The sequence below is a fragment of the Malurus melanocephalus genome, unplaced genomic scaffold, assembly GCF_030028575.1.
Source record: "Malurus melanocephalus ecotype Western Australia unplaced genomic scaffold, MMel_1.1 scaffold_184, whole genome shotgun sequence".
Lineage (NCBI taxonomy): Eukaryota > Metazoa > Chordata > Aves > Passeriformes > Maluridae > Malurus > Malurus melanocephalus.
Window position 1 is genome coordinate 331633 of NW_026623416.1, and position 21972 is coordinate 353604.

General features: G+C 51.5%; 2 protein-coding genes across 2 annotated transcripts; one reads left to right on the forward strand and one right to left on the reverse strand.

Moving 5' to 3' along the window:
* Nucleotides 1-545: 545 nt before the first annotated feature.
* Nucleotides 546-6257, forward strand: HEMGN (hemogen). Its single transcript, XM_057373088.1, has 4 exons — nucleotides 546-680; nucleotides 2882-2975; nucleotides 3355-3626; nucleotides 6184-6257. Exons 1-4 carry the CDS (start codon nucleotides 599-601, stop codon nucleotides 6255-6257), a joined length of 522 nt encoding a protein of 173 aa, XP_057229071.1. The 5' UTR covers nucleotides 546-598.
* Nucleotides 6258-11895: 5638 nt separating this feature from the next.
* On the reverse strand, nucleotides 11896-16902 carry FOXE1 (forkhead box E1). Its single transcript, XM_057373092.1, has one exon. It carries the CDS (start codon nucleotides 16899-16901, stop codon nucleotides 16026-16028), a length of 876 nt encoding a protein of 291 aa, XP_057229075.1. The 5' UTR covers nucleotide 16902; the 3' UTR covers nucleotides 11896-16025.
* Nucleotides 16903-21972: the final 5070 nt, after the last annotated feature.

Sequence of the window (21972 nt, forward strand, 5' to 3'; positions counted from 1 at the left end):
AGGTGACATGACTTTGGTGGTCTCTGTCTTTAGTGTTTTCCCAAGAATGTGACAACACWGCCATCCTGCCCTCGTGAAAGCAGCCAGTCCTGCTGTGAGGGGAGCTGGAGGATGTCCYTTCCTTCCCACCAGCAGTGCCAGGATCCCGTGCCAACACCTTCACATAGCAAATGTCCCATTCCAGACCTCCCAAGGGCTCCTTAAGGGCAAACAGCATGTCCCTGCTTTTCACTCTGGAAAGCAGCAGCGAGGCAGTGCCACATCCTGCCCAGCCACGCAGCTTATGTCCACTACAAAGGAAAGCTTTTGAGTTAGAGTTTAGCAGCTGTGAGTGTAAATTTCCTATCTGAAGTGGACTTATTTGTGGTATAAAAGCACTAACATGTTTTGCAATCCACACAGTAGATCCTGGACAGAGACTCTCACACCTTTGCACTCCGATAAGGAGAATATTATTACCCTCCTAGTGGCCTGGCCAGATAAGAGGTTTGGGGCGGGCAGTCTGCATTTTTTTCAAGCTCTCATTATACTGCACCAGTATCTCCAGATGCTGTTTCGAGGGATCTAAGCTGCTTTCTAATTAAAACTGCAAAGAGCAATGGAGAATTTAGGCAAAGACGACGATTCTCCGGACTCTTCCCTGACATCCACTGCAGCCCGTGAGGCGTATGCTGTGCCAGGTAATGATGAGAACAWTCCTAACCTGAGTTTTTGGAGAGAAAGAAGAGAATGATTTTGGTTACCCATGTTTCTAAAAAATGAATTTGGGTTGAAGGATGAACACCTAACTGTGAATATATGTGTCTTTTTACATGTTATGTTTCAGATCACAGAGGCTCAGAAGCACATGTAAAGGCTTTTCAACTAAAATCCTTGAGAGAGCATCAGTAGATTCTGTTTGCAGACCAGCAGTACTGTCTCACTGTTTTTATAACTTCATTTTTCCACTTTTTGTTTAATTTCTGTATCTTTGTGTCCTCTAGTAAATATTTTTTCATCAGGATGCATATGTTTTACTGTGATATTTCCTACTTAGTGCTAGCAGGTGGCAGACAACTTCGGGGCTGTTGTGGGAGTGCTTTCTTGGACCAGTTAGAGGTGAATGAGGGGTCTTTTCTTAGAATGGACTGGGAAAGAGACTGATTGCAAGCAGCTAAAATTGCTCTTACAGCTCACAAGACATTTTGAAAGGAAAAGAAAGTTGCCTTGGCTGCAAGTGGGATGTGCAAGGGATTATGTACTTCCGTAGCTGAACTGAAGCCCTGTGCAGATCCTGCCMCTGCAACTTGTAACCTCATCCTCCCAAACAGTTTATGGCTTTTTCTGTGTGGATAGTAGAGTCATCTCCTGCTGGCTGAGCTCTGCTGTCTCTGTTACTGSTTCAGACAGGGAACAACCTCCCATTTCTCTCGGAGTTCCTTGGACGGGGTCCTGGGCAGTGTGATGTAATTTTAAAGTTGGCTCTGCTTTGATAAGGGYATTGGAACATAAACTAGCACAAATGCTTTCCAAGCTGAATTGCTGTAAGATGATTATTAATGTGTAAGTCTATTTTGGGTAGAGACTGGCTCCTACTGTCCGTTTTACACTGTCCTGTCCTGGACTACAATGTTTCGTGCATTTAATAAACACCTGGGATAAAAGAGCTGTAATCCCAACTGAGCCTCAAAAGTCTTTYTTACCTTGACTCTTTTCCCATCTGATAAAGGGAATGATAAAATGATAATTTTTCACTGATTTCGGTACTCAAGTGTGAGCTGAGGCTTTTTGTGAAAAGAGCTGGGTCTGATTACATCTCGAAGGAGCAGGKCATAGTTTTGCTTTTACATTGTGTGGGTTTTGTTGAAACTATGAAAATCAGTTCTTTTGTGATCTCTTCAGTGTACATTTGGGAAGAATTCCCTCTCCCTCAAGGCCTCAGGGCATTGGCGTTGCTCCTGAACAATGCCCTTTGTCTCATAGGACTGTCTCATGCTACTTCACTTGAGCCAAGTTTTTATTATCACAGCTTAGAGTCTAAGCTAGATATCCTTAGGGATAAGACAAAGACATGGAGMAGTGAAGTTCAGGCCATTTGCCAGGCTGATCTTTGCCTCAGGAAGCCATTTGGAGCCCTTTGCAAGCAGTGAAATGGGCACTGTTAACTTGGCCAAGGAAGGCATGTCACAGTGTGACTGGGATCTGGGGAGTGCTCCTCTCTGCTGGGGGCTCTAGGCAGCCTGCAMATCCTGCCCAAATAACAAAGCCAGCACTGGAGCTTCCTTCAGCCCTGCCATGGTCTTCCTCACAGCTGCAGGCCAGCTTRGGGCTGTCTGTGTGGTGTTTGGGACCAATGTTCTCAACCACAGCAGTGTGTACCGGCCCTGTCGGGGTCTCTGGCTGGATCATCATCCCCCACAAGGTCCTAGCCTAATGTGAGCCTCTGTGTAGGGTGAGTGCCTCTGCCTCATCCTTGCCCCCACGGTGCTGTTCCTRTGTTGGAGGACTGTCTGATCCTCAGRRAAAGGCTTTCTCCTTGCTTGTTAGMTAAACATCTTAATTTCGGTGGGGGCCAGTTCCAGCGATCTGGGAAAAATGGTGCCAACASAGCAACCATGAAGAATTATCTTGCAGTCTGAACTGATGTCTGACCAAAGGCACCAGGCCTCAGGTTGCTACAGTAGGGGAGTGGGCTGGACAAGGGTCACCCCAAGGAATTGCAAATGGAAATTTAGAGTGATTGTCAGGAGAGGAGCCTGGGGTGTTGGATGCTGTGTCATCAGACAATAACTTGGTGACAAAAAGGTCACAGCCTCTTGCATCAGTGCTCTTGTACCAGGGGGGAGGGATCAAATTGTCCCTTGACCAGAATGCCATGTGAACACTCACTTTATCCTTGTAGATGTTATCATAACCCGMCGCTTGAGGGACCGGGAGATGCTCAGAAAAAGAAAGGCAGAAGCCCTGGAGAAAGATGCAGCTCAGTGGATTGTAAGGTAAATCTCGCTTTTTCTGTGAAACTGCTTTTGTGGTGCCCTTAACCTGAGCCCAGGCTCAGCCCAGCCCCTCCAGATTCACCCAAGGACAGAGCCACCAGTCTTCAGTGGGGAAAGAAGATGGCATGATGGGGTGGCAAGCAAACCTGAGCCATAGTGTGGGGCTGAGGAAAAGTGTGTGGTCCAAGCTCCCAATCACTGGTGCAGCTGCAGGAGGTTGTTGTGCAGGGCTCAGGAAGGGGGGCTGCAGAATGGCAGCTTCTGCCGGGATGAACTTGGTCACAACCACCACAGGGAACCCAGCAAATCAGCCTTAGGGCAGAAGGGAAAGTCCTTTGCCCTATTGCCAAGTCATCACCCTTGTGAAATCCCCTGGCAGGGACTACAAGAGCAAGCAGCAAAGGAGAGGCCGAAAAGGCAARAGAGGACGGCGCCGTCAGACGGTGGTGAAGGCTGTCCTGGAGTCAGAGCCAGAGCTGGAGCCCCAGCTCATCCCAGAGGAGATGGCTGAGCCAGAGTCCTCTGAGCTGGTGCTGCCTGAACCCATCTATCCAGAGCAGCCACCTGTGCTGACCATCCAGAATGTGGTCAGCGGGATGCAGGCACCGGCGAGGGAAGTGGAGCTGGCAGCTGGGAGCTTGGACCCTGCTGGTGAGTTGCTGCAGAGCTGCTGGCCCCGTGCTGGCTCGGGGGGCTGTGCATGCTCCTCTCGGGGACTGCTGGACAAGGGTGCCCACCTTCYCAACAATGACCCCACAGCATCTCCAGGGAGCCTGTACCTACCCCACAAACCTTGGGTAGCTGAGAAAGGGAGGGGGGATGGTGGGGACAGCTGTGGAGACAGCTGTGGGGACACACAGCCCTCTCCAAGTCACAGGGAATGATAACAAATCTGCTGTTGTCAGTACAGTTTTTGGGATGGGGGAGTGGATCATGGTCTTCAATAACTCCTTGTCCCAAGAACACTCCTGTGGCTCTGCCAAGCGGTGTGTTAGTGCAGAGGAATATCTCTGTGAGGATCTCTCCTCTGTGGAGAGAAGATGCCTTTTTTTGAGATCAGAGCTGGTCAGAAGAGCCAAAGTTTGGACATGCTCTGTCCACARTCCACCCAGTTTCGGGACTGACACTGGGATGATGGGAGAGAAGAGTGGGCACTGGGGCGAGAGGTGGGTGTCTGCAGGCGACTACACCTTTGAAACCTGCCAGGACTGAGTCATGGAGAGCACTAAGCTGGTCTGAATGGCAGGCTGGTGTCCGGGCTCAGAAAATCCATTTACAGCGACCACAGCCAGGAGCTGCTCCCAGATCTGGCATGGGAAGAGTAGAGCACCTTCACTTTAGCAGTCAGTGGGTCAAGCATGCAGGTTGCTTCMAAACCAGGAAAATTTAGGATCTGCTTCAGAGGAGGTAAGAATGCTCTGACCCCCAGCTGCTGCACTTCCAGMAATGCCTGTACAGTGGGGGAAAAAGGCCTCTTGCTGTAAGGCATGGGGTGCTCTGGTGCCATGGAAAACAGCTATCCTGCATCCTGCCTCTGGGGCTGGCTGRGGCACATCACCCCAGTCCAGCTTCCAGCCCTGAGGTGTTGAAATGGGCAACCATGGGTTGTGTTTATTGCCTCTGTCTTTAACCCACCAGGGTTTTACCTTCTCCAACTGCCCCCAACCACTGGGACTGCCCTTGAAAAGCAGGATACACTCAGAGCTACCTCAAATCTTCTCCAGGCAATTGCAGGAGACTGGACATGAGGGTGTTAGCATGGCCATGAGGGGTAACACATGGGAGCCTCCCAACAGGAAATGATCTGTCTCTTACATGCCTTATAGGTGCAGAGGATGTGCTGAGCCCKGGAGAAGCAGCTGCACTAGAAGAGTTGAACACTCCTCTGGAAAATGACCATCAGGATCATGAATTCAACACAAATGTTCTGTTTTAACACATGAATTCTGATTGTTTGGGGATATTTTTTAYTTAGACTCCCGCCTCACAAACTCACTAAACTAAGTATTGCACAATGATTTAGATTTTAAGCTTTCCTGGGAGTCATAAAGCCTGTACTGTCCTTGTCACTCTGCTTTCTGTGCTTGTCTCAGGTCAGAGAGGCAGCCCCTAGGGARCTGCCCGTGGCTTATGAGCCCCCTGCTCCCTCTCAGCAGCAAACAGGTTGTTTTACTTGGGCCATGGAAGGCCTCACGGTGCTCTGCCACACTACAGGTTGAACAGCATCCATCTGTGTTTCTGAAAGGCATTATTTTCTTGTATAAATACGAGTGGCATTGCAAAGCTAACATCCACCGTGATTTTTAACCGGCTGGAGCAGCCTGAGTTTTCTACTGCACATCATAAACCCTAGCACCCTTTGCACTATTATTATTAATCTGAAAGCTTTTCTCATGGCCTGTTTTCCTTYGCAATAAACAGCTGGCTTTCTTAAAGTTGAAAATATTTTCTGTTTTCAATTTCTGGGCAGCTTCACTCTGACCTTGCTGAGCCACAGTGTAAGACAAACAAAAGATGCTTGAAAACAGCTAAGTGCACTGGGTTGAAACTTGGCTGAATCATACACTYTTGTCAGGAAAATGCCATTTTGGGCAAAGACAGGAGACACTGTGCACAGCCCTTGTGTTCCTGGTTCCCCAGTCTTCTCACAGGATTTGTCCTGAAGTTAGGAGATAATGGGGCACCCYGTCTCTCCCCCCATGTTTTGGGAGTTGTGCATGGCAAGGGAAGTGGCTTACATTCCTGCAATATCCTGACACAGAGGATCCTCCTCCTGAGGAGGAGTGCAGCTCCTATTGCCATTATCTGACTTGCCAAGGGCCTGTCTCCGAGGGCACAAAGCTGCCCAGGCCCCAAGGTCACCCTTGATTTGGGGAATTTTTCCATGGCTCTGGACATGTTGCTGCTGCTGTCTCCAGGCTCTGTGTCACAGMATGTGTGACATCTCACCAGTGACACCACTAACAGTCTCTCCAGTGACAGGATGGACACCCCCAATGTCCCGGGGATGTCACATGAGGGACAGCAGTGCTAATCCTTGTCCCGAAAGGGCTGGGGGAGCTCCCTGTGGGCAGAGGTGTGCAGGAGCCGGAGCAAGCTCCTCTATCCATGGCTGTGGTGATCCCTTTGGTGGTTGGGAAGTCCTGGAGTGATCCCAGGCACGGCACACTCTCTCTTTGAGCTGCTCTCATTCTGTCTTCTTTGGCAGACAGTAAGAAAGGCGTGGCTGCGCACGACAAATCTTATCGCAAACTAAATAAGGGAGAGATAAAGCCCTCCTAATCTACACTTTATCTCGCCATGCACGGCTTCTTTCTCTGATGAGAGGACAAACAAGAGAGCTCTTGCTTACACAGATGGGGTTCAGGTGTGAAGCTGGAYTCCTGGTACTCCGTGTGTGTTCCTGAGGGAAATTTTCCTGCCTGAATGGAGCTGGGGACAGGCTGGCAAGGGCAGCTGTATCTAGGATAGCGGGGCTCTGYTTTGCAGGTGCAACAAATCATCTTCTCCATCTCCTCCCTCTTTCCTGACTCCAAGACACATTGACAGTGAGTCCAGTAAAGTAAATTTCCACCCTCTGGGATGCCAGCTATGGTCTCRGTCTGACATGCAGCATCCTTGATGGCAGAGAGAAGGATACAGGAGCAGGGAAATGGCTTCTGAGCTATGGGGCCAGCACAGAGAGCCAGGTAAGTGCCTGACAGTGATCCTTGCCATGCTGTATGGTGGCAGAGCTGCCTGAGGCTCCTCCAGGATCCTCTGTCTTGCTCCCTGAAGCACACAGACCAAGCCATGCTGTGGTACACAGTGGACATGACCACTGTGGTTGTCTCCTTATGAGTGGGATTCAGTGGGATATTGGTTAATGTTAATTGGGCTGCACTGGCCATACTCCTGTGAGCTTTTCTCAGGGCCTCAGCTCCTGTCTCCCCATCCTGCAGAGCATGGGGAGCCATTCTGAGTGCTGACAGCCATAACATCACAGCTAAGGAGAGGAAACCTAACATCATACCCAGGAGAGCCAGACCTTCCTCTGTCCATGCCAATTACCTTTCAATATCCTTTCAGGAAACATGCTTCCAGCTCTGTGGGAGAAGCAAAGTTGTTTGGTTTGTCACCCTGGCTTCCCACTTCTCAAATTCCTCTTATGATACAGGATCCCCCACATTACCTGAAGTCAGGGGTGATTTGTGGCAGGCTGTTGCTCACAGGTAATGTTTTGAACCAGAAGGGTCTTCCGGTTCCTTGGCAGAACTGAAGTYGTAGCTGAGCCTCAGCACAAAGAAGTAGGCAAGCAACTTAGAGCCAGAGGCCACCACAGGCCAATGAAAGMCATTCCACCCCATAAGTGCCTGGTCTTACAGAGATAAGGAAAATTTGCTGATTAATTTACTAATATTGACTTTAAGCAGTAAATCCTGGAGATGGCAAATACCCACTCCCTCTCTGGCTACCACTTCCTGCTCAAAGCTTGTTAGCTCTGCTGCCTTCCATCCTGTGTTCACCATTTAAATAAATACCTCTCTAATGTTGCCAGGGTTTGCACAGACTGGAGTTGCGTGTCCAGCTGGGCTCATTAATGCTCCATCACCTGGCCTGACTTTCCTGTTTCACTGGAAAAAAACTGTGGAAAAAGTTAAGTGAGGGGAGATTTCTGGAAATCTTGAATCCAACCYCTGCTCAGAGTGTGGCTAGCTGAGACCAGTGTGCTTTGGGCTTTCTCCAACCAAGTGTTGACCTTCTCCAAGACATGGGATTGTCCCTCTCTTGTCCCCATCCCAGGGCTGCCCAACTTTCAAGGAAAGAGTATTTTCCCTTTTGTCCCACCAGGACTTTTCTCAGCACAGCTTTGGGTCCTTGCCTCTTTCTCCATCTTGGTGCACTTCAGAGAAGAYCCCAGCTCCATCTGCTCTGTAACTTTCTTTCAGACTGCAAGTTAGGTTCCATGCTCGCCTACTGTCCATGAGGACAATGCTGATTCCTTCAGCCTGTCCTAAGCTTCCTGCCTTGACAGCCTCAGCAGAGCTCCACCAYAAGGCAAGAATGCCTTTCTTGCACAGGACTACCCTAACTGGATCCAGTATTCCAGCTGTGGGCTTTCACAAGGCAGGGGGAATGGCCACTTGTCTAAGCCCACTGGCTGAAATTCAGTCCATCCAGATGGCTTGGGGTGTTGGGCATGAACTGTGCCTGTGATTCCCTCAGACAACCAGAGGTTTTCACTGGCAGGACACAGAAAACACAAAGAAAGCAGGATCACTTTTTTGGTAAATAATGTGATCTGAGCTTTGCAGCCTTAATAAGACCCTTTTTGTTCAATGATCTCCTCTACAGAGCATCTCCCTGGGAACTCACAAAAGCACTAAAACTGAGCTTGGGTGCAGTGTTAACCACATGCCCCTGGACACAGCTGCTTGTTTGTCCATACTCGGACCGCGGGCTGGAGGCGCAATTTCAGTGTGTGCCTTCGGAGCTCAGCACCGCGCTCTGTGGAGGACGAGCTCGCGTTCAAAGGGGCCCAAACCGGCCCACTGGCTTTTTCGGTGGTGCTGCCCGCTCCCCGCTCCCCATTCCCCTCTCCCCGCTCTCCCCTCTCCGTCCCTCCCCCGCTCCCTGCTCCTCGCTCCCCATTCCCCGTTCCCCGTTTCCCGCTCCCCGCTCCGTCCCTCCCCGTTCCCCGTTCCCCTCTCCCCGCTCCCGGTTCCCCGTTCCCCGTTTCCCGCTCCCCGCTCCGTCCCGCCCGGCGCGGCCGGCAGTGCTCCCTAGCGGCAGCACCGAATAGTTGGGATTGTAAAGGACCTTAAAGAACATCTCTTTCTCCCTAGAAGGGGTTGCTCAGAGCCCCACCCAGCCTGRCTTTGAACAATTCCAAGGATGGGGCATCCATAGCYTCTCTGGRCAGCCTGTGCCCGTGCCTTGCCACCCTCMCAGGAATTTCTTCCAAATACCTGATCTAAAATCTACGTTCACTTTGAAGTCCTTGCCCTTTGTCCTAGCACGTGGCTCTGCGGCTTTTCCGTAGGCCTCCTTTAGATAGTGGAAGGTTCTATGAGGTCTCCCCAAATGCATAAGGTCTTCCTGGATTTAAGTTTATCTCCTGTTGTGCCATCCACTTCAGTAGGAAGGCATGAAACTATTTTTCCCAGTTTTTTTCAAGAGGGATTTTCTTTTGCCTTTTCTCTAGAAGGGAAGCGGTGGAGAAAAATCTCCATGAAAACAATGTACAAAATAAATGGCCCAAGAAGGAAACCTTTTTTTTTTTTTTTTAGGCAAATATTTCCTGCATAAAGGTTRTTGAAACCCTGAACCATTCTCTGCTTCCTCCATGAAATAACCACCAATACCAACAATAATACCCAGGAGCAGCCTCTATCACCATGGCACCTCTCACACCTTCTCACTTAGGCATTTATTCTAGGCTTGAACTCTCTGTAACTCTAGGGTCCAAGCCTGTTGCAGTGGTCAGTCACTTGCCAGCAAGCCCATGTTATTCAAGGAAAGACAATTTTAGAGAAAACAGGGAGAAGAAAAAAACAAAACAAACAAAAACTACAATTAAAAAATAAACAAAAACATCAAAACAATTTGGGAATCACAGATAAACAATACACATACAGAAATAAACCCAAGCGTACCCAGCAATGGAGAAGGAAGAAATCATCACCATCAGTACCATATGCCCTCTGATGACGAGAAGGAAACTTTCTCTGAGAACATCATCATCTCCCTGTTGAAGACATCACAGTGCTGATTCACTTCCTCTCCCCTCCACTTGCAGCCATAAGCCTGGGACACAGGAAGGATGGCTAGGGAGCCAATGTTTAATTGGCCAATTCTAGGGCCAGACTCCAGTAAGCACTAACMTGATGACAGACTATGTGCTAAAATATACGGCTGTAGAAGTGATATGAGGCCTAGGACATAATTTGTTAAGCTCAGAAGATGGCAGCCTGGATTCATGAGTACGTTTTCCCAAGTGGAAGAGGTCAACATGAGATGCAGATGTCTGCTTGCAAGAGCCACCCTCAAGGATGATTGACTCAGAGTGGTTCAGGCACTGAGCAGTCCGGGTCACAATGATCAGACCAAGAGCTCTGGTGCTGGCACTGAACAAAAAAGGTCAGAAGCTGCTCCTCAGTCAATTAGAATCTCTTTGTATAGTTCACATCCAGACAACAGCTTTACAAATTCTGAAATGGCTAGTGAATCCGAGCTTCCTGGCTTCAGAGAAGGGACAGCAGTGAGCTCAGTAAGCTCCTCTGAGCCAGCCCCACTGTTATTATTCCTGCTTCTGCCATGGCCATTTTCAGCCAGACATCCGGCCCGGAGCATACAATGACCCTGTGGACTTCCTGTCATCAGAAGAGGTTAGAATACAGCCTCTTTTCCTCCTAGCCCAAACAGTGTGGCCAGGGTGCTTCACATTCTCTACATTATTGGTTCCTATATAGCCAAGGGACCACCAGCTGCATCCTGTGCTCAAATGCTGCAGAGTTCAGTCTGGCAGCCCTAAGCTGAGCCTCCCTCCCCCTAAGTCTGCCCATACAAAGAGGGGTTGGATGACTGCACCACCTCCAAAAATAACTCCCAGAAATAACACCAGATTCCTASCACTGTGAAGGACAGTGGATGCCACCATCTCCCATCTTGACCTTGGGCATGGAGAAGACACAGACTGTGCCAGCATGGGCCACTGTACTCTCACACACCACACACTGTAATGTCAGACCCCCATCAGCCTTCCTGAGCTCACATTAGCTCACATCCAGGTGCTTCTCGAGCGGGATGACACTCTGATCACAGACACTGGCAGCTCCAGGTAATGAATACAGCTAAAGCCCAGCTCCAGCTACAGACTGACAACCAAGTACATCTCACAAAACTTTGGACTTCCTCCAAGGTACTCCCTCCTGGCCRAATGGTGGCTGCCTTCCCTGCCTACCCTTTCTCATAGATTTGATCCACTTCTTGTCACTTTCAAAGGCAGAAAAATCATGCCTGGGAGTCCCAAAGAAGACTTTGCTATCTGGTCTTTGAGAACTTGGGAGATTAAACTACCTGCTCCCATCTCATTTCCAGCCCTCCAGACACCTTGGGCCATTGACAGGGCAGCAGCTGCAGGAATCACCATCCTTCAACACCCTTGGGAAGGGAGTCACCTCCCTCTCAGCAGGAGAAGGAGCAACATCTGCCATCATCTTACCGAGGTGCAAGCCAGATCATCACCCTGAGGTGCGGAGCTGCCCCTGAAGGTTTGTTACACCCCCCATTAGCTATGGTTGTTGCTTGATGAATTGTTCCTACAGATGCTGCTGTTGCATGAGGTGAACACAGTGCCAGCCTGCAGCTGCAGGAATTCCATCTCTGCAGCCAAATAAAATAACTGGCCTGAGGTGCAGAAGGCAAGACCAAGCATTTCTGGTGCTGCTGCCACAGGACAGGCAATGTAATGTTTCCAGCAGTAACACCTCCTCCAGCTGGCCCTGCTCCATGTCGGAGCAATCAGAGAGAAATCAATGCCAAACACAATCCCCCTGCCCMTCTCTGAATTTCTGTTCCTGTCACAGGTAGCAGCCTTCCCCACTTGTCCCTTTCTCTAGCAGAGGCTGGGATGAAGGTTCATGCTTTGATATCTGGGGCATGCTTATGGCCTGGCAGGAGAGCTGCAAAGCRGGCTGGTGACTCTGGGGATTGCAGGAGTTTGATATGCCACCTCTGGCATGACCTTGCTGATCAATCCCTTCTCCCTCCCTCTGTCTTCAGCAACCCAGCAGACCAAAAAGAGCCAAGGTAAGAGAGACAGGATGAAAAGCAATGAGTGGCACATGTCACATGTCTTGCTCTGTCTCTCCCCATCTCAGGCATACAGGGAAGGCTTGAAAGTGTAAACTCAGAGACACTTCATTACAAACAAGACAAATATTTATTTCAAGAGTAAATACAAAAAATTCTCCAATACAGAATATAATACCCTCCTAGGCTGTACAGTCCACCTCTTTCTTAAAGTCTGCTCAAGACCTGACTACATCAGAACTTGGGCAGAACAGGAACCAAGAGGCTCCATCCTTTGAGGAATGAACACTCTCAAGGCCCCTCTCTTTTCTCATCAGTGCTCACACTTAAGAGTTTCCTGCAGGTTTACAATCCAAATTTATTGGACTCTTCTCACAGAAATCTAAAGATTAGTTTGAAACTTAGACTAACTTTGCTAAAAGAACGGCTCTCAGATATTTACAATAAAATTTACAGAAATCAATTTTTTTTTTCTTATTCTTGGCGGTGCCTGAGAGTTACAAGTGCCAGACAAAAACACATTGAGATCCAAATGTTTAACATATCCCCATGGCACAAGCATTCATTGAGATCCAATTGTCTAACATATCCCCTTGGCATATCCCCATATCCTCACAGAGAGACCCAGCCCCACATCTCCCCAGGGACACATCTGTCAGTGGTCAGGCAGTGCCACAGGCACAGGGGCAGCACATCTGACCTCCACAAGGTACAGCCAGGACAGATCCGCAACGTTCAGCACACGCTGGGTGTCTGAGCCTACAAGACAGCTCAGAGAGGTTGGAACAGCCACAAAACCACAGCAGCGCTGGGGGAAGGGATCACTGGAGTCTTCAGGCCTGCTGYAAGCGGGAGGCTGGAGCACTGCCAGCATTTGCAAAGGGTAGGTACAGCTTCGTCTGGTTTTGTCTCAAAAACCTCACAGCACGGGCACCATGCAGATCTAGAGTCCCTTGAATGGTTCCAGTAGCTCTTCACAGTTCTGCCTGGGGTTTCCAGCTGTTTGTGACAGATGTTTAAGCTTTTTTTTTTTACCATGTCTCAGGTTCTTGATGCAGCAAGCTCATCACTGTACCTGCTGCAAACAGTGTACCATCTATACATGCCCAGTTTCCCTAGTTTGTAGGTATAAAAGATCTGGAGAGAAACAAGAACAAGCATCTAGACTCTCTCTGCAAACAACACACAACTGAACCTACCCAATCTGCTCATTCTGAGTCACCAAGATCTGTCAGGCATGTCCTCCAGACACTGAGTTTTGCTCGCTGAACTACCTACTGATGCTATTTGAGTGCAGAAGCATCCTCCCTAAAATCTGTATCATCACTGGTGACCCTTTTTTCACACTGAACCCTAGACCAGCRCAGGGACTGGAGCAGAGAACAAAACCAGAGGAACAAGGGCCAGAAGGCATCAAGGCTCTTCACTCTTGAGATCAGTGACACGACTTGTGTAAACAGCATGAAGGGAGGTTTAGGTTGKATATCATCSTAGACGGTGGCTCAGCACTGGAACAGGCTYCCCAGGGAGCAAGCACCAAGCCTGACAGAGTTCAAGGAGCACTTGGACRTTACTCTCAGGCACAYGGTGTGATTCTTGGGGTGTCCTGTGCTGGGACAGGAGTTGGATTTGATGATCCTGATAAATCCGTTCCCACCTCAGCATATTCCATCATTCTATGAAAATTATCTGGTCCACATTGGTAACTGCTTCTACAGGAAGGAAAGAAGGCACTAAAAGGCASGACAGCTCTTCTGCCAGCTACCCCCCAAATGAGCAAGAGGTTGGCAYGACTTACTGTCAAAGTGACACCGTCCAGTCCTTGCAGGCAACRAAAGCAGAGCCAGCAGCTATCAAAAATACCAGAGCTGGCACAGCAAGGGGTACAGTTCCTCTTCCAGATGGTGAAGAAGGAGCYGGGAAAGGTGTCAGCACAGCTGCTGAGGAGATCTGCCCCGGCTGAGACAGCCAGGCTGCAGACAGGACTCTGCTCTCTCCAGGATGGTAGCAGCTTCCCATGCCAGRACAGGGAAGAACAAGGAACAAGGAAGATACAACAGCTCTTCAGAAGGGATAGGAAAGGAAAAGTCGGACTGACCTCRGCACAGCAAAGATTTGAGTGGTGCTTACACTTGCTGTCTGCGTCCGCCCCCCGCTGGTGACAGTGCAGCCTCTCCAGCTCCTCTRCGGACAGCAGCTTCCTGCGGAGCCACAGACAGGTCCCCAGGGACACGGGCAGTGCCACCAAGCCAGCCCCAGCCTCCTAGCCCAGGAGGTGGCTCACCCACAATATGCCATCCTCAGCACCCTGAAGCCTTGAATCCAAAACTCATCTCCTGACTCACAGAGTCAGGGAAGGCAGACATACAACTCCTCCTGCCCACCTACTGCCCTACAGAGAGCTTTACTCTTCTCCATACCAATCTGTGCTGTGACAGCCAGCCACCTTTCTGTTCCACTCCATTTCCTCTCTCATGTCCCACCTGCATCCAGAGAAACAAGGAAGCTGCCTCTACACAAATTTCGTCCTGCTGAGGACCACATCTGAAAAACGCTCTGTGGAGCAGAAGGCACAGGTGTCTCCACAGGATCAAAAGCTCTCGGCAGCAAAGCGCAGCCGTGGGACAAGAGACAGTAGACATTAAATGTGACTGGGTAAGTGCTGAATGGAGGGTACAAGGAGAAACTTGACCCCCGCCAGGTTGCCAAAAGAGACTGTGCTGTCTCAGTTAGTGGAGGTGAGGAAGATTCAACTACACAGGACTGAGCTTACTGCTCTGAGTCATAGCTGACCCTGATTTGGGTACCAGATTGGAACAGAAACTTCCCAAGATCTCTTCCAGTCTGAGTTATACTATGATCTGTACCCTTCTCTGCTGAGAGAACCCGAGCGTACATGYGCGGTTTGCTCTTCCAAAGCTCCTGTTGGGACTCTGGCTGCACTTTCTCCCTCCCTCTCCCCATACGAGGCCCCACCAAACTGCAGGATTTTCTCACCAGCCTCCTCTTGGCCCTGGATATGGGGCTTCTCCAGTTCCATGGGGAAAAGGAGCTGTACAAGGAGACCTGGGAGCAGGGCTATGTCAGCCCCCTCTACACCTACAGCCCCAAGCAGAGCCCTGGGCATCCACTACTGCTCCAGGCCTCTTCCAGGGTGGGGTGATCTGTCGGGAGGGATATGCTTGAATTCCCCTGTGGATCTAGTTTCAATCCTTTGCCACTCACAGACATTCCTTTTAGTTGTTTCCTCTTCTATTAGTCCCTTTTTCAGCTGAGGAAAGCTTCAAAGTGGAGCAATTGAAGATGAAAAGGCACCATGTCCTGCCTCTTGTGTTCCAGAAAAGGAAGTTTTCCCCTATATATGCCAATTTCTCTAGGTTACAGAGAGAGCTGGGCTGACCTTAGGATCAAGGTAAATTAGGCTGTAAGGACCTCCACAGACCTGAGGATTTTGAGGTCTCCACTCAAAACAGGTCCAAATTYGACATTGGATACAACTTCAGAGGCAGATCAGGCTCTATCCACTAAAGCTGGAAAGACCTCCAAGGGCAGAGGTCCCACAGCTTCCCTGCATCCCTCTTCCATGGGACATGCTGGGCATGCTCATGCTGGCAGTTTTTATATTTCCAGTTTCAACACGGTTCCCACCCCTGCAGCACAGAAAGGATCTGACTTGATGCATTTTCCTGCAGCCCTGGCAGCCAAACCTTCTCCAGCCCTGGCCACATTTCTGGTGTTAAGCMCAGGGCTATATAGCAATAGCCATCAGAGACATGGCACCACACTAGTGCCACGCATTCTGCTTTCACAGCTCTCCCTGCACAAGGCCAGGGAACATTTCCTCCTGCCTCACTTCTTCACCTCACCAACAGGTATTTCATTCTCTAAAAAAAAATTACCAAGAGCAGAGAGACTTCTAAAAGTGAAATCTTCCTGGGTAGACCATAAGGGGCCAAKCTGGGTGTGCCAGAGGGTGGTAGCCTCGCAGAAAGCTTTGAGCACCTGCTCCAGAAAAGGCTGTAGAAGAAGAATAGACTGCCCCATCCAGGCACTTGGAAGTCCCTAAGACTTTTTGCTGAGAGCAGACAGGGGGTGCCCGGGCCCCCAGGGCTGACTGCGACACTCCYCAGCAGGAAGCCCAGGCAGATGACAGAATGTGCAGGTGCAGCCCAAGGTTCTCCAGCATCTTCCCGGGTGACCCGGCAGTCCCCCCTGTCCCGGGSTCTGGTTCGCGCTGTCCGGGATCTCCGGGATGGGTCAGAGCGCTGGGACGAACCTGTCGGGGCCTCCAGGGTAGGTGCCRTGCCGCGGTGCGGGCTCTGCGGGGCCCAGCTGTCCTCCGGGGCCGTAGGCGTGCGGGAGCGGCGGGAAGGGCGCGGGGGAGCGGCGGCCGTAGAGCGCAGCGGGGCCGGGCGGCGAGGCGGGCAGCACGATGCGCCCCGACGGCGCGTACAGCGGCCCGTGGCCTCCCGGCGGGAAGGGCCCGGGGGCGGCGGGCAGCGGGGCGTAGGCGTGCGGCAGGGCGGCGGAGGAGCAGCCCTGCGCGGGGAAGGCGGCAGCGAAGGCGCAGGAGGCGGCGGGCGCCGGGGGCAGGTCTGGGGGGGCCGGCGGGGCGGGCAGCGGCAGGAGGCGGCAGGGAGCGGCGGGGCGCTCGGCGAGGAAAGCCGGGTAGGTGGAGAGGTCGCTGCGCTTGAAACGCTTTCTGCGGCGGAGGAAGGACCCGCTCTCGAACATGTCGCGGGCGTGAGGGTCCAGCGTCCAGTAGTTGCCCTTGCCGGGGCGGCCGGGCTCCCGCGGCACCTTGACAAAGCAGTCATTGAGGGTAAGGTTGTGGCGGATGCTGTTCTGCCACTTGCGGGGGCTGTCGCGGTAGAAGGGGAAGCGCTCGGTGATGAAGCGGTAGATGCCGCCGAGCGTCAGTCGCCGCTCGGGCGCCTGCCCGATGGCCATGGCGATGAGGGCGATGTAGCTGTAGGGCGGCTTGCCCCGCTCCGCCGGACGCTTGCGGCGCCGTCGCCCTCCCCGCGCCCCCGCCACCGCCGCCGCCGCCTCCTCTCCCGGCGGCACCGCGTCCCCCTTGAGGGGCGGGGGCGGCGGCGGGGGGCCTGGCGGCAGCCGGCTCTCGGCTGTCATGTGCCCGTCGGAGCCGAGCCGAGCCGACGAAGCGCAGCGCTCCGCGGCCGCGGCTTTTATGCGGCGGTGTCCGGCGGCTCCGCGCTCGGGCGGCCGGCACTCCCCCTGCTACGCCCCGCAGCCCGGGAGGCGCGGGCAGGGCCGGGCGTGCCGCCGCTGCCGACGCGGGTAGGGGCAGCGCCCTGCCCGGCATCCCCCCGCCCGCCCTTCTCCTTCGGTGCCCGTCCCCAGCACCKTCGGGGCGCCGCGGACCCGCCGCCGTCGGGAGCGCACAGCTCCAGAGGATCGACGGGCACCGACCGGAGCGGCGGTGTCTCCGGGATCCCGGTGCGGGTGTCAGGGCAGGGCATTTACCGCCCCTTCCCGCAGGGYTCGGCGCCGTCGGGGCCGTTCTGCTGGCCGCCGCGGGGACAGGTGGCAGCGATGGGTGGCCGCCGCTGCCGGAGGGGATGTGCCGGTCCGCGAGGGACGGTCGGCCGCGGGCAACGTCGCCCAGGGAGCCCCACTCTCCTTCGCGGAAATCAAGCTGTCGAAACAAATTAAGCTGGAAAAAATCACCCGGTGACAGATCGGCGTGGGGAGTGATAGTAAGTGTGGGCTTAGGCTACGCGGTTTGTTTGCAGAGCTGCTATGTAGAACGCTCTGGGGCTGGGGCCCTCATTGCTGGGCCCTAGCAACAATTTGGCCCAGGGCTGAGCTCCCTTGCGCACTGTTTACCCCTGAGCTAACCTGCTCATCCCTGATCCTTATGCCACAGGACTCCACAGGTACATGATCCAGCCAGGAGGGATGCCAGGCTCTCCACAGGCTGATGCTGGGGCATACCTGCCAGCTCCCTCGTGTTTGTCAGATGCTTGGGGCTGAGGCAAGACCCCAGCTGAGTGCGCCAGCTGGTGAGGAATGCTTGGCCAGCACTTGAACCCCTGTGACAACACACCCACAAGCCTGAGGACAGCACAGCCTCTTCACCTGCTGGCATGATGTTCCCTGAAAGGCAGAATAGAAAGGAAATGGCAGGTGGTCTWAGAGGTGGGATGAAAAGTGTGTGCAGGTGTGCAAAGGCATGTGTGTGCATGGAAGGGTGAGTGTGCACGGCTACACGGGTGTGCAAGGGCACTGGTGTGGGGGTGAGGGTGTGAGTGAGAGTTTGTGGGTGTGCACGACAGGCGAGTGTGTGTACAGACAAATGCCAGCACACACAGGTGTGTGGCTGGACCTGAGGCTCGCATGTGGGCAGAAACACATGTGTGCAGATGTGTGTGCAGAGGTGGATGTGTGCAGGTGTGCAGGTGCTGTGCATGGCTGTACAACTGATCCTGCCCGTGTCTTGGTGTGTGTCTTGGTCTCAGTGAACTGCTGAGTCTATCTTTGTAGGAAAAGCTATCCTCTTGGGCAATGCACAAATTATTTTTAAGGGAGGTAGGAGCTGTTTATCCTAGTGAAACACAGCTCCCTTGGAGGTGTCCAATAGAGSGGTTTATCTGCTTGGAGAAATTAGCGTGTGCGTGTGTCTGTCAGTGTGAGGATCCATTTGCATGCACCAAACAAACCCCAGCCCTGGTTTCTAGCTAAATGAGGGACTCAGGAGTCACTGAACACCTGGTAATTTGTSCAGCTTCCTGGCAAACTGGGAGATAGCAAGAACCTATGGAGTTATTGGAATAAATCATGAAATGACACTTGGCTCAGGACTCACGTGTGCGGGTACTGTGTCCAGTAGCTGGATGCAGACATGTGGCAGTATTTCAAATCACATGCTGCGGAGTTTATGTCAAGAGAGAAATCAACCTCCTGCAACAGCACCCAGGCTCTTGAAGTGCACAGCAGGCTGTGTATTAGGGTAGTATTACAGGGTAGTATTACACTGTAGGAATCAAAAACCCAGCTCCTTCAGTACGAAGCTGCCTCACCAGTAATGCTCTGCCTTCTGACTCGTGGGAAGCTGCAGCTGGGGATTGATTTTCCTATCAGATGTTTCAAAGGGGAGTGCCATAGTTCACTCACCTCTGGCTGTGTCTCTCTGTGCCATGCCAATTCCRTGCCTCCAGAGGGCAAAGTCAGATCGTGCTTTGCTTCGCACTTGCAGAGGATGGGGAATGAAAAAGGTGTGTGCTGAGGAGGGCTGGYGTGCTGAAGAGCTGCTTTTGCTCTCCCCGCTGGTGGGGAAAATCCTTTTCCAAGTAAGCACTTTCCTTGGCAGAGCCCAAAGCAGAGTGAAATGGATACCTAAAGGGCATGTGCTGGCTCTTGTCCCTTCTCCTTTCCACACCACACAGATTAAACTGTGCTGCCAGTATTTGTGAGTGAAGTGGGAGTGGTAACATGATGCCCTGCAGAGTATCCTCAGTCTGACATGATCATAAATTTTAGCTCTCTACTTTGGGAGCAGGAGAATGTCCCATTCTAAGCATTRGTGTCTCTTTTGAGTGCCAGTTCCCATGGGGAGGGAACTATGGAGAACATGAAATTCTGACTCACCCAGGTGGATTTTAGACTGCAGATCTCCTCCATCTGTAAGTCAAGTGGTGCCTGTCGCTGGAGCAGAACGGTTGGTGCTTCTCGTGTTTGTGAAGCATTGTTTTTTGATTCAGTCATGCTGGAGGAGGGACAAAGGTAAGTAACATGGAAAATGCCATGCGTTGATTAAACCTTTGGGCTTCATAATGCAATAAAAAATGCATAATATCTACAGAGTATTACCCATACAAAAACTGACACTTGAACTTTTTTCTTTTTTTTTGTCTCTGGGACAAAGTTTAGAGAGGGCATATTTTCTGTCTAAATTTCTCAGCTCAGGTCCTGTAGACACTAAGTTGTGCAGCCTTCAGCTGTGCAAAATGCTCATGAACTGTGAGACCAGAGTGCACCCTGCACAAGGGCACTCTGCCTTGGCCTCTTGAGAATGGAGTTTKTTAGTACCAACAGGTGCTAGAGAATTACACCAACCAAAATCTCATCCACATGGATCTCTCAAGAGCAAATTCCACCCACGGAAAAAAATCCAGTTCTTTAAGCTTCGTTCCCACTCAGTGGCCATGTTACAAACCACACCATTGAGATCCCTCAGGGATAGATTACTGGGACACCCTGCTCTTCATTATTCCTGTGACCTGAGCTGCTTCTTCCACTTCAACCAAATAAGGGAAAGTGAACATTAAATGTGTGGACATTCATGTGCAGGACATTGATAGTTTTGGTTCCACCGTCAGAATTCCTCTCTTCTTTCAGGTGAGGAAAAATTTTGCCTCTTTGTCCCAGGAACAGCAGGGCTGTTTTTAATGTGTTCCAGGYTAAGGACCTGGCAAAGTCAAAATCCCAGACCATACTGGCATAATGGAAACCAAGTGAGAACACATACCCATGGCAAAGCTACCACCCCGCGCTCAGCTGCATCTGTGATGGGATGGCAAATCTGGGATTTTCACTAGCTGTGTGTTTGGACCTTGCTGTTAGAGTGTGGAAAGCATCACAGTCAGACACTTCATGACACTTTGTGACAARGAGTTCAACCCTCCCTGCAATTTGTGGTTAAGCCTGAGCATTTTGGAAYAAGACAGGTGGCATGATACTGTTCATGCGCTTTCAGAGCATGTTCCACAAAGAAATATCCAAAGTGGTTGCGCTTAAGATGTTTTGCACCTAAGTGGAGTTAGTGAGACACAAGTAGAGAGGTGATTGTGCAGGTTTTGGAAACTTTGTGGCTAGATTGTGGTGTGGGCACCAAGGTGAAACCTCTGAGGGAGAGCTGATGTGCGTGCTGCTAAACATTGAGTATGACCACATGTCAGAAGAGAGGCCAAAGCAATGTACTGCAAGGATACTGCATATTTTCACCACCTGTTCACTTGCCTTGTCTGGTAGGGACAAGGTTTCACTCTCCATCAGTGRACTGGTTGTTTAGTACCAGTTCTGTTTTTCCAAATTACTGCAGTTTCTCATCCCTTGTTCAAGTTTTCTATGTGAACTTGGGGTTGCTGGGGAGAAATACTTGCTGAGAGAATCACATGGATGTAGCCAGGTTCATGCAGGAGGCTTGAGTTGGCTGTTGCCATCATTCTGTAGAAAAAGAACACACCATGGTGGTGGCTTTACAATGGGCCATGTTTCAGGCCAGAATTTGGGGCTAGAGCCACAGGCAGCCTTAGGGTCCACCCAGCACGGCGGGTGGAAGGAGGGAAACACGAGCTGCAGCAGGTGAGCGGCATCAGGGACAGGTGCAGGGGGGCAGGGCGGGCTCTCTCACAGCAGAACACCACCTCTGACCATTCCCTTGGGATCCTGCCCCACTTAGGGGAATTTGGTGTGAGATTTGCCATACAGTATGGGAGATGCACAGGGTTGATGCTCTGGGGTGATGGGAGCRCTGAACTAGAGGCAGTGGCTGACACAGGAACAGGCAGAGCTTCAACCTAGAGGGACCACCAGAAATGGGAGCACCGRACTGTTGGAAAGATGAGGAAGCCCAGCAAAGGAAAGATGTGAGTGGTGCCCTTGGGCAGCAGTGCCCTGTGCCAATCCCAGCTGGGCAGTGATGGTCAGAGCTGGGCAGTGATGCTGCAGAAGCTCCGGGGAAAGCTGTGCATGAGGCTGGACAAGGCCAGGAGTGGCTCTTGCAGCAAYTGAGGTACGCTCCGTACTGGGTTTCCTGAGGAGGAGCACAACTTGCCAGGCAAACCACAGTCTGTGCCAGCACTCCTAAAACAGTTAAACATGGAAACTTGCTGTGTACACTGGCAGCAAGATCCTCATTTAGCTAAGACACGGAGMCACCAAATGAAGCAGTAGAGAACACCAAATGCAATGTGGGCAGCAAGGAGCAGGCATCTTCTTGGTGAAGCCTAAGCTGGATGGGCCGTGACACATATATTTGTTCTCCTGCCGAAGCAGATTTCAGGTTTCCAAGAGAATAAGCTGCCTGTTCTTGCCTTTGCACCACTAAGATGTCACTGGGAGTAGTACAGATCTGTCAGATGCTTCAAAAAGTAGGAGCTGGCTTTTTCTGGAAACATGCAAAGCAGAGTCAGGCTCTCTTCTATAAGCTGAAAATCACTTGCCATGCTTTTTTCTCTCT